The sequence below is a fragment of the Propithecus coquereli genome, unplaced genomic scaffold, assembly GCF_000956105.1.
Source record: "Propithecus coquereli isolate 6110/MARCELLA unplaced genomic scaffold, Pcoq_1.0 Scaffold27, whole genome shotgun sequence".
NCBI lineage: Eukaryota > Metazoa > Chordata > Mammalia > Primates > Indriidae > Propithecus > Propithecus coquereli.
The window spans coordinates 1,934,519-1,947,119 of NW_012148285.1; the positions used below are offsets into that span (position 1 = coordinate 1,934,519).

Genomic DNA, 12,601 nt, shown 5'->3' on the forward strand with positions numbered 1-12,601 from the left:
AAAAATCTTTTAGGTCAGGCATGGTGGCTCACACCTGTAATCCTAGCACTTTGGGAGGCCGAAGCGGGAGGACCAATCAAGGCCAAGGAGTTTGAGATCAGTTTGGGCAATACAGCAAGACCTCATCTCTACAAAATACAGAAAAATTAGCCGGACATGGTAGTGTACAATTGTAGTCCCAGCAACTTGGGAGGCTGAGGCAGGAGGATCACTTAAGCCCAGGAGTTTGTGGTTGGTGTGAGCTATGCTGACGCCACTGCCCTCTAGACCAGGCAACAGAGTGAAACCTTGTCTTAAATAAATAAATAAATAAAAATCTTCTTTTACATTTACCAATAAAATATCCTTTTTTTCTTTCATAACCCAGAAAGCTAACAAAAAAAAATCTCTTGTTAACTCCTATTTGTTGTCATTCTAAATGAGAACTTTCATTATTTTGTATTTATTTATGAATGCTATTGATATATATTTATTCCCTATTTACTTTAAAACTATTAGATATAATGTTTTAGTGGATCCCTTTAGATTTCCTAAATACAAATATTTTGGTTCCCTCCCTTTCTAAAATTTATTGCTCTTCATCTCCTTTTCTTATTGCTTTAGGAAATCTAGTTAAATGATATTGCTAGTGGTACCAGGTTTCTTCATTTTGTTCTCAGTTTTAAGAAATTACCACTAGTATTTTATAAGTTATAAATGTTAGGTTATATTAATTTTAAAGAACTAAATGTCTGTTTTGAGGGGAATTCAATGAAACTCATATTTCTCATTTTCCTGCAAGTGTCAATGAATGTATTTTACATTCCTTTAGTGTACTAATCTTTAAAATTAAAATTTTAATAGCTAATGCATTTGTATGACTCAAAAATCAAAACATGGGAAGGTATATACTGAGATGCCTTACTCTAACACCTGTTCCCATCCATTCTATTCATCCTCCAGTTTTTATAGTTTTTACTAGTTTCTTTTTATTATTCTGTTGTCTCTTTAGGTAATACTTTTTCTTGCCCTTTCTTATATAAAAGGTGACATACTATGTGTATTTCAACTACTTGCTTTTTCCAATCACAATATCCCAGTGCATAGAGATTTATCATGGTATGATGCATGGACACACCATATTCAACCAGTCTTCTACAGACAGACACTTTGAAGCTTTCCAACATTGTGTTTTTAGCACATGAACAATACCACAATGAATATCCTTGTTTGTACATCATTTTGAATGTGTTCTGTTGCTGTGTCAGTAAAATTCCCAAAAGTGGAACTGCTGGATCAAAGAGCAAATACATTTGTAACACAAGTAGTTAACAAATTCATACACATGGGGACAGTAGCATTTTGCATGCCCCCTAGCAATATACCTTTTCCCAACAACCTCACCATCAGTGTGTTGAGTTTTGATTTCTATAAATCTGACACACACAAAAAAATGTCAACTTGGTAGAGGTTTATTTAATAATTTGCATTTCTAATTGAGTAGGGCTGGACATCTTTTCACATGTTTAAAGGTAATTTGTCTTAGTGAATTTATTGTGGTCCTTCTTTTCCCTATTTCTAAGAGATGTTTATAAATTAGGAAGATTAGGCTTCTGCCTGAGTTGCAAACATGTCCCCCAATTTATTGTATTTATTTACTTATAAATTTCTTATTTTGGCATGTGTAAGTTTTTAATTTTTATGTATTTTAATCTATCATCAATCTTTTCTTTCAAGGCTTCTGGGCTTTTGAGTCTTAATTACAAAACCCTTCCTATCCCAAGGTTATAAAGGAATTCACCTAATTTTCTAATTGTGCTTTTATGTTTGTTTGTTTGTTTGTTTGTTTTTTGAGACAGAGTCTCACTCTGTTGCCCGGGCTAGAGTGCCGTGGCGTCAGCCTAGCTCACAGCAACCTCAAACTCCTGGGCTCAAGCAATCCTTCTGCCTCAGCCTCCCGAGTAGCTGGGACTACAGGCATGCGCCACCATGCCCGGCTAATTTTTTCTATATATTTTTAGTTGTCCGATTAATTTCTTTCTATTTTTAGTAGAGACGGGGTCTCGCTCTTGCTCAGGCTGGTCTCGTGTTTGTTTGTTTTAAACATTTTAAAATCTCTGATCCATTTGGAGTTCTTCTTGGTATACAAAGTACCAATTCACCAAATGGCTACTCAATTGTCCCAACACCTTTTATCAAAAAGTTCCTCTTTACCTTGCTGACTTAAGATGCCAACATTATCACATACTAAATCCTCATGTGTGTTTGAGGCTATTTGTGGACTTTTTATTCCATCCCACCGGCTGATCTGTTCTCATGCTGTTGTAATTAAGGAGGCTTTCTGGGCTGCTTGCAGACCTGGCAGGGTGAGGTCCTCTCCTGCCCACAATGCTCTTCCTTTCCAGTTTTCCTGGTTAATTGTTTGTATTTGTTTTTCCAACAGAATTTGAAATTAGTTGTCTAGTTTCAGGGGAAAAATCCTATTAGTATTGTTAAAGGAACTGCATCAAATTCATAAATACACTTGGGGACACATGACTCCTTTTTATGATGTTAAGTCTTCCTAGCCAAGAACATGGTATTTCTTTGCATTCATTCAAATCTACTTTTGAGTCCTTTAGAAGTGTTTATGAAATCCCATCGCCTTACTGAATACTCTTATTATTTGTAAGTTTTCAGACTTCTCCAGGGTTTTCCAGCTACACAATTATAGCATATGTAATAGGGGCAGTTCTACCTTTCTCTCAAATCCTTATACATTTAATTTATCATTTAACTGCACTGGCTAATACCTGAAACATAGTACTGAACAGTAGTAGTAACAGCGGGCTTCATCGTTGTATTCCTAATTTTAGTGGGAATGCCACCCAGTGCTTCCCATTAAAGAAACACTTTTAATGCTGGCTGAAAGGCTAAGTACCCTATTAAGGAAGTATCCATTAATTACTATTTTGTTAAATGTTTTTACGGAGAAGAGGTTTGAATTTTGTCAAACACCTTTTCAGTAACTATGCAAATAATGATAGGATTTTTCTCCTTTTCATTATAAGATATAATTAATAGTTTTCTGCTATTTTCTCTATTCTCAACAGTCCAAGCTAAGTTAGTAAGTTATTTTTGCACCACTAGAATAAATTTTATTTGGTCATGGTAATTTTTATCAGGTTTTGGTATTCTTATTACAGTAATTTCATAAAAAGAATTTGGAAATTTTCCTTCTTTTTCTATACTAAGTTTTCATAGCATTTGAATTGTTATTTATTTATTTGTTTGTCTGTTTGTTTGTTTGTTTTTTTTGAGACAGAGTCTCACTCTTTTTGCCCGGGCTAGAGTGAGTGCCGTGGCGTCGGCCTAGCTCACAGCAACCTCAAACTCTTGGGCTCAAGTGATCCTCTTGCCTCAGCCTCCCGAGTAGCTGGGACTACAGGTATGCGCCGCCATGCCCGGCTAATTTTTTCTATATATTTTTAGTTGTCCAATTAATTTTCTTTCTATTTTTAGTAGAGACGGGGTCTCGCTCTTGCTCAGGCTGGTCTCGAACTCCTGAGCTCAAACAATCCGCCCGCCTTGGCCTCCCAGAGTGCTAGGATTACAGGCGTGAGCCACCGCGCCCGGCCTGTTTGTTTGTTTATTTAAGAGATACAGTCTCGCTCTAGCACCCTGGCTGGAGTGTAATGGCCCGACTATAGTTCACTGCAGCCTCAAACTCCTGGGCTCAAATGATCCTCCCGCCGCAGCCTCCCGAAGTGCTGGGGTTATAGGCATGAGCCACCACACCCAGCCTGAACTGTCTAATTCTTCAAGGTTTAGAAGAACTTCCTGTGCAACTGTTTGAGTCTGGTCCTGCTTCTTGCATAGGTGGCTAGTTTTTTAACAATTTCAACTTCCTCTATGGAAATTAGTTTATCTATGTTCGTTTAAATTTTTATTAGCTTTTTTCTATTTTTAACTTATTAATTTCTAATTTTATATTTAATACCTTCATTCTGTTTTAATTTATCCTGTTGGTTTTCTAACTTTGAATTAAAGGCTTAATTATTTTCATTTTTCTACATTAATACATATGTTTTTACAGGCCTGAATTTTCTTCAGAGTACAACTTTAGGTTATACCATAGATTCTGATAAATAGTTGTGCTCGGAATCCATATAGGACCGGTTCCAGGACCTCCCTCAGATACCAAAATCAACGGATGCTCAAATCTCTCATGTAAAATGATGTAATATCTGCATATAACCTGCACACAACCTACCATATACTTTAAATTATCTCTAGATTACTTATAGTATCTAATACAATGCAAATGCCATATAAATACTGTTATACTGCATTGTTTAGAGAATGACAAAAAAAAGTCTGTACATGTTCAGTAAAGATGCAACCATCCATTTTTTTTTTTAATATTTTCAATCCATTGTTGGTTATGGAACCTGTGGATATGGAGGGATGACCATATAGTGTTTTCTAGAAAAATTACACAATTTTATTTGCCCCCCTTTGACCTAAGGTTGCTTAAGTTTTAAAATTTCCAGGTAGAAGGAACTTTTATTTTCTGATTTCATTATTAATTTCCAATTGTACTGTATTGTGATACTATTGTATTATTTTACTCTATGGAATCTATTGAGTCTTTCTTTGTTACATAGAATTTAGTCAATTTTCATCAATCTTGTAAAGGTGTATTCTCCTATCACAGCAGAGGACAGACATAAAAACTATCTTACTGAGAATCTGCTTAATCTGCCCCCCACCGCCACACACATACAATTTGAAAAAGCACTTCCCCCAAAACAAGATATGCAATGGCTAATGAAAAATAAACTTGTAGAAAGTTTTGTAGAAAGTTACTCAACATCATTACTCATAAGGGAAGTATAAATTTTAATCATGCTGTCACTTCAAATTTTCTATACAGCTGTAATGTAAAGTCTCACAGTACCATGTATTGAACAATATTGATAGCAACTGAGACTTTCATTACATGTGTGGTTCAATGTAAACATGTTCAACATTCCAGTAAACTACTGGCAATGTTTGTTTACTAAAGCAAAATCTATGCTAACCCTATTTATTTTTACATGGTTCACTTGGACTGAGACACATATTCTCTGTTCTCCTACGTTAAGGACTCCTTTTTGATTCTTGTCTCCACTATGTTCAATCCCTTATACTTTTCCCTTTACAAAAACTGATGTTACTATTTCAATGATCACCTGGAAAGCTGATGACTCCCAAATCTCTACATCTTTACATCTGAGCTCTAGTTCCCAATTTCCAAATATCCAGAGGATAATTTCATTTTATTTCCCATCATGGATTCAATCTCATCTAAAATCAAATCCACCTTCTTCCAAACTTTGCTCCTGGATCCAAACTCTGCCTCAATCTTGTGATAGCTCTTCATACTTATAAAAAAAATTTCACCTTGCTTATCTTTTTATGTGAATGACTTGTCTTACAACAAACCAGATTTGAAGGTCATGAAAGGAAGGAATGGAGCAGTATGTATCTTTATAACTTGATGAGTATCAATTCTAGAACCCAACACTGCCTGATGAAGAAATAAGTAGCATTTTTGAAATGCTGGTAAATGACTCTAAGCTTAAGCCATCAGCTTCAAGGGTATGAGTGGAGGAAGCCGGGAGTGGAGGGTAAGGATTGGGTCTCAGGGCCCCAAAGTAGATGGCCAAAGTGTTCCTTGAGCTGGCAACATACCCACCAACGAGTCACCCAAAATAAACGCTAGCTTTGCCCAAGACACAGGAAAAATTTAGTGTAATATATCTGATCTTATAGTTTTCTCTAAAATAACACTACATAAAACAATCTGTGAGAAATTAACTAAGCTCATTACGTACCACTACCCCTGACCATACAGTATAATATAGCTAAGAGCTGAATACTCATAACGGATTTTTGTCACCCCAGGCAACTCCGAAAACCTACTTTCTGCTCAACTTCAGCCTTGGAAGCAAACAGCACTGAAGGTAAAGGAAAAAGTATTAGGTACTCAGTAAAGACATTTGTGAGGGCATCTACCTCTAGGGTAGCAGCACACTTTTAGAGAAAAGGTGAAGCTTGTTTAGGCAGATTATAGAGAGACTGCTGCCAGATCAGTTCATATTTAGCACTGGGGACACTTGTCTACCATTATTGGGAAATGAGAACAAATAAAGAATGCCCCGCTCATCAACCACATAGGGAATTCACATACAAAATCATGAGGAATGCTCCAGGAGGCAGCATAGTTCTGGGCCATGACTACAAATTCTGATGTTAGATTCCGTGAGTCCAAATCCCTGCTCCTCTACTTACAGCTGTGTGACCTTTAGCACATTTCTTAACCCCTCTGTGCCTCAGTTCTGTCACTTGTAAAATAGTAGTGATTCCTATATCCCACAATAGTATTGTGAGAACTATGTTGGATAATAAACGAATGGAGTGTACTTGGGTTAGTGCATAGGAAGTAATAGCACATAAGGGCTTGTTAAGTGTTAGACATTACTTTCATCATAGTGGGACATATTTTCACTTATACTACTAGGTTTCACATCTATAAAACGTCAAAAAGAGTGGGGAGGTACTTAAAAGAGTTATTCTTGTGTCCAAAGAAAACACTAATTCAAAATATACCTGTTGTGAGAACAGGATCCAGAAAGTGGGTTCAGAACAGTTTGCCTACATTTTCTGTTTGTAAGTTGTAGGTCTTGCTTATCAAGAGAAGTCCCCTTTCCCCTCGCCTCCCCCAAGATATAAGGGAAATGAGCACCTACAGCTGGAGCTCTGTGGCTAGGCTCTGCCACATGGGATAAAACAAAAATAAAACATGTGTATGCATGTATGCTTAGTAGGTGTGAATAGTGCCTCAAAAGCTCAGGAAACGAAGGACACACTTTTCCTGTGGCATACAACCTGAACAACAAAGGACCTGATTTCTTACCCAGTAACGTCATCTCCCCGACATCACTGTCTGCCTTCTCGGAGGTAGGTTGTTGAGCAGGATCCAGGCTCACACATTCTTCTTGGGAGTGAAATATGTTCAAATCCTCAAAGACCACCAGCTCCTGAAACAGCAAGAGGTCCCTTTCCTCTCAGTAACTGAGGTTCCTTGACAGCCCTGTTGGTAAGAAAGACTGACACACAAAGATTATGGGAAAGTATGGCGAAAGGGATTTATAAATCCTACACAGGTGCAGTGCAGACAGAACAGCCAGGCTGAGAGGAGCCAGAGGAAAAGCAGAAGAAAAATGCCCAAGGAGGCCGACTCCTGAGATTGTGTTTTTATACATGAATTGGCCAACCAGGGAAGGTGATGCATTCAGTGAATAGGACTCCACCCACCTCAGGGTCAGCTTTCAAACACAGAGAAGGTGTCTCCTGTTGCTGCTGGACTCCTTCTCTGGGCAGAAGCTTCACTAAAGGACGAGGATGCACTGGGGAGAGACGAAGCTGTAGTTGGTGAAAAACTCCGTGACTCTAATACGGAGACTCTACCCACACCTTGAGGCTGGGCTGTCCTGACTCTTTTGGCAGACAACTCATGGTCCTTTCTGCTCCTGTGAGCTCTGACACAGTTCAAGCTATAAATCCCAGGATCTCAAACTTATATGGGGTCTCCTCATTACAAAAAGGAGGAGTCCCCAAAGAACCTTTCAAAATTTCCCACAAAGTGCTCCTGAAGGGGAGCTTGGAGGAAGGCAAGGAGTGAAGATGCCCAGAGCAAGTACAAAATTTCTAAAATCTGACAAACTGAAGTCAACTTCATCATTCATCTGATTTCTTTATCCTAAAACGATATTTCCCTCAGAATGTTTGGGTAAAATTGACAACTACAGAAAGACACACACTGTTTATTCTATGGCCTTACACATATCCAGTGTATCACTCAAGCTCTGGCTTGAGAAGAAAGTACTTCCTCTTTCCAGAATGTCAACTTATTAAATTAACTACTTTCTCAATAAACACCATCCTAATTGAATTAATTATTAACATGGAAGCTCATCTCAGCCCCAGTTCCACCCCTTTCTCTTCTAACGAAACAAGCACGTGCTTCTCACCTGTGTTCTGAAGGCTTGAGCTCACATCCTTCATAATAACCAAAGTCTCCTTGACTTTCTGACTGGGCTGGGCCAGGCTTGGCTTAGGTAAGAAGGTAAGGAAGTGCTCCAGAACTAGCTGGTGGATGGTCTTGGGCCCACTAGTGGCATCTCGAAGTAGGTCCTGGCCCAGCTTAGAATCTGGTGGAACTCTCAGTATAAAGGACTGCTTTGGCTTTGGAGGCATAGGAACCACTTTTGCAGTCATCATGCCTTGCAACCACAGACCACACTGGTTTCTGGGGGCTTCCAGAGCCACTTCTTACTGAAGGAAATCTGCCAGATAACCAAGCTGCAAACAGAGAAACCATACATTACCCCCAAGACCAAGCAGGGCATGACTACACTCCAATATGTGGCTTGGGTAGTAGTGAGACCACATGAGATCTAAATGAGCAGGGAAAGACAGCTGGAGTAGAGAAATGACAACTGAAACAGAAGGTCCCTGAACAGGATACTCTTAGAAGGGCTGAAAGAAAGACCTTGAGAATGAAAACCAAAGGCTGTCCAAACCTCAAGAGCCAACAGAAGGAAGCAAAGCTGCAGACAGAAGATCGAGGGCCAGCCTCCTGGGGAATAAGAAGTGCAAACTCCACTTGGTAGAGGAGTTTAACTTATGCTTGTAGAAAGAGCAATGAGTGAAAACAAAAATCTGGGGTCCAATTCTGAGGACATCTGCTTAGAAGCCGGTTGGTCATTGAATCTGACCCTATTGCACCCCTCAGACCAGAACTCTCTCAGGTGCCCTTCGGGGGGCGGCTGACGACTCTCCAAGGGAGCAAACACAAGGCCGCATGAGGTGTCCACACGTGATCTGATTCCTGTCCGCCGTCAAAGCGCTGTTGAGAACGGCAGGGGACATCCCACTAGGGCCCACCGGGCCAGGCCCACTCTAGGGCCTCTCCCCTAGGCCAAGGGGCACCTTTATCACAAAGCCCAGCCGGTAGCACTAACCGGGGCACGCGGCAGACTACCTACCTGGCCTTGCTCCCCCAGTAACGAACCACGCTCCGCTGTCCCCGGAGACCGCCTCAGCGACGTTCCCACCCTCACGAAGCCCCTCACCTCTCCGGGCTTCTGCCGCCCCTGAGCCTTCGCTGGGACGGCTCACATGCCCAGGCTCCGGGAGAGACCGGAAAGCTAGATGCCAGAGGCCAAGCCCTCCCTCACCCTTCGGAGTGTGCTCACGGACCGCCGGCAACTATTCGTGCGCGCCGCCGCTAGTTGAGGAGGACGACCCTGACGTGGTGCCTTCTGGGAGGCCGGGTGCCTCCGCAGCCGTGGCGTCACGACCGGTGCCTTGTTTCCGGTGCGCAAGCCTGGTCTCCCTGCTCAGAGCGACCAGTCTCCGCTTGGGAGAGCGAGACTCGTAGCCGGCCGGCGGAGCTCTCAGGAGCGGAGGGAGGCCAGGCCGGCGGCAGCCGTGCTCTCTCTGTGGCTCTGCCTGGGAAACAGAAAGCAGTACGCTGGCTCCAGTCCTCCATGACGGACTGGCACCCCTCCAAGTGCGGGCACCCTAACTCCACGGCCTGCGGGAAATGTAGTTCAGCTCCAAACAGCCAATGGGAAACCGTCAGGCTCGGCGATTGGGGCGGGGCAGGGCCAGGCTTGACCGGAAGCCGACTGTCTCTCTGACCGGAAAGTCTGCGCAAGGCCGCCGCCGTTTCCGCCGCAGCATCCTGCCGGTCAAAGGACTTTGGAGGGGGCAGGAGTGTGGTCAGCATGGCACTCCGCCATGCCCTGGAACTCTCCCTACCCTTCCTTTGTGCAGGAAGTCCAGTAGGTCAGAGGTGAGGGGGGCTCCTTCCCTCGCCCCAGATTGACAACTTAACACACTGCTGTCTGGACTGGCCATCTATTGTTTTAAGAGATCCTAGTCGTTCTTCTCAGACCATCTGTCTCTGTTTCCTTTCTCAATTTCAGCCTCCCACGGCGGCTGAACAGCGTCTTTTTAGTCCCTGCGTTGTTTCCATACTCAGTTAATTCCCCGGTGAGGCATTTATCAGGGTTGGGCAGGGATGGTCTTATCCCTCTAGGCAACAGCTTCCAGAAAGATGACAAAAGTAAAAATATAAATGAATGCTTTCTCTTAACGCTAATTATCGCTGACTCACTTAACTAGAGTTTAAAATATATTAAAAAGAAAGGAATATGAAAACTGTGTGGCACCAAAAAATTGTTGAAAAATAAGAATACTAGCCTTTTCCGACATCAAAATTTGCTAAAAAGCCTCCTTTAATCAAAGTACGACTTGAACTATGAGTAAACAAAACAGTAGAAAAAATAGTATGTCCCAAAACTGACCTGAGTGGACCTAGATGAAAGGATATCATTTCAACTTAAAGTGAAATCGATGGTGCTACCAAAAATTGTCTACTCTTCTGGGAAAAAAGTAAGACCCCTCCCGTCCTTTTATACCGCTTACAAAAATGGAGTGTAATAAACAGTAAAAGAACACTAAAGAGAACATTAAGTTTAAGGTCAAGGCAAAACAAAACTGAGATGCCTTAAAGTGAAATATAAACCTGTGAGGTTATAATTTTTAAAAACTTCTTCTAAAACATTATTAACAAAGTGACACAAGTAAGAGACTGGAAAATAGTTGGAAAAGATAAGCCACATAAGGAATTAAACATTCCCAGCACGAAATGAGCCCCTGCCAACTGACAAAAGACAAAGGCAACTGCTCGACTGAGGAGGAAAACTAATTGGTCATTAACATTTGAAAAGATGCTTAACCACTAGTCAAAATTACCACTTTAAAAGGGGACATTTTTCACCTATTGAGCAATGAAGAAAGTGGAGTAATAGGCACTCCCTTTGCTGGTAGTGTGGTGTGTGCAGTTATTTTGTAATATAAATTAAAATTAAAAGTACAGGTATGTATTCTTTTACCTTCACAATCTCATCTGTGAATCTGAACTCTAGAAATTTCTTGTAGAATTCTTTGTAGTGACAAAAACTGGAAACAACATGCATGTTCATCACATCAGTAAGGAAATAATTGAATAAATTGGCACATTGACGCTCTGGAAATTACATAGCAATGAAGAAGAATGGATTAAAACTATATGTAGACCTGGACAGATGGCCATAAAATATTAAATGAAAAAAGCAATTTCAGAGTTATGTATATAATGCATAATTATATTTTTGGAGCAAACAGAAACTCCCTTGTATGTTTGTATTGAGGGATACACACTAGACGATTAAAATGGTTACTCTTGAGTGGGGGATGGAAATAGAGGGGAGTCAAGGAGGAGAGTAATCATTTTTGGGGTTATGTCACTTCAATTTTATAACTAAAAATAATAAAGGCTTAATATGAAAAAATGAATGATGAAGATTTTTTTTTAAAAAGTTGGCATCCTGTTTTTAAAAACTGATCAGTAAAATGGATGTCATAAATAAATTTGAAATATCAGACCTTAATCTAAGAGTATAAACAATGTATAGCTCTGCAAATGCCTTTTAACATGCAAAGATAGTCATTGTCACATACAATTAAAGAAGTGCAATTTAAAATAATATTAATAAAACAAGAATTACAAAAGTAATATTCAGTGTTCTGAAAGCAAATTAATACAACTATTTAAGAGGGCAAGATGGCACTATTTTAAAAAGTAAAATGTTCATACACTTTGTAACATTCAATTCTCAGAACTTAAAGAAAACTACGCAGATAGCTTTGTTTGAAATGTCAAAAACTTGGTTAAATGATGATATGTTTATACAGTGGAATCCAATGCAACCATTAAAAACAGATAAATTAAGTGAAAAGGCAAGTTAAAAAACAATGTGTATAATGTCATTTTTAAAATAGTTTTTTTTTAACTGGAGGAATATACAACAAGGGTTAATGCTTATCTGTAAGGAGTAGTATTAGAGGGAATTTTTCACTTTTTGTGTTTTATAAATCTGTAAGTTTTCAAATAATGAGAGTTACTTTTATAATTGAAAAAAACCCAGGTATTTGGGGGGTTTCTTTCTTTTTATTTTTTTTTAGAGACAGGGTCTCTCTGTCACCCAGGCTGGAGTGCAGTGGCCTGATCATGTTACTGTAACCTTGAACTCTTGGGCTCAAGCCATCCTCCCACCTCAGCCTTTAGAGTAGCTGGGACTATAGGCACATATCACCATGCCTGGCTAATTCTTAAAAATTTTTTGTAGAGACAGGGCTTACTGTGTTGCCTAGGCTAGTGTCAAACTCCTGGTCTCAAGTGATCCTCCTGCCTTGGCCTCCCAATGTGCTGGGATTACAGATGTGAGCTACCGCGCCCAGCCTGATTATTGATATTGTCTAATCTAGACTCTAGTAGTGAAGATAGAAAGAGGAGTTGGGATAGAAGTCTGAAGTTTAATCTTCAACCTAATATTCCATAGCCCCACAGATTTTCCCCTACAAACCAAGGCAGAACAATCTGACACCTGGAATATGTGTCAAATGCTCTTCCACTATAGCAGCCCCATCTCTTTCACCGCATTCAGTAGGACAATGGGATTCCACAGTGATCAACTGAGTGACA

The 12,601-nt window shown here is 40.2% G+C and overlaps 1 protein-coding gene across 1 annotated transcript in view; it reads right to left on the reverse strand.

The window, feature by feature from the left end:
* The window catches only part of ZNF200 (zinc finger protein 200), an 11,995-nt gene extending 3,427 nt beyond the window's left edge, over positions 1 to 8,568 (reverse strand). Inside the window, exons 1-3 of the mRNA XM_012647574.1 lie at positions 8,037 to 8,568; positions 7,321 to 7,412; positions 6,920 to 7,043 (exon numbers count right to left, since the gene is read on the reverse strand). Coding sequence (XP_012503028.1) covers positions 6,920 to 7,043; positions 7,321 to 7,412; positions 8,037 to 8,286 — 466 coding nt within the window. The 5' untranslated portion in view covers positions 8,287 to 8,568. The remainder of the gene's footprint in view (positions 1 to 6,919; positions 7,044 to 7,320; positions 7,413 to 8,036) is intronic.
* Positions 8,569 to 12,601: the final 4,033 nt, after the last annotated feature.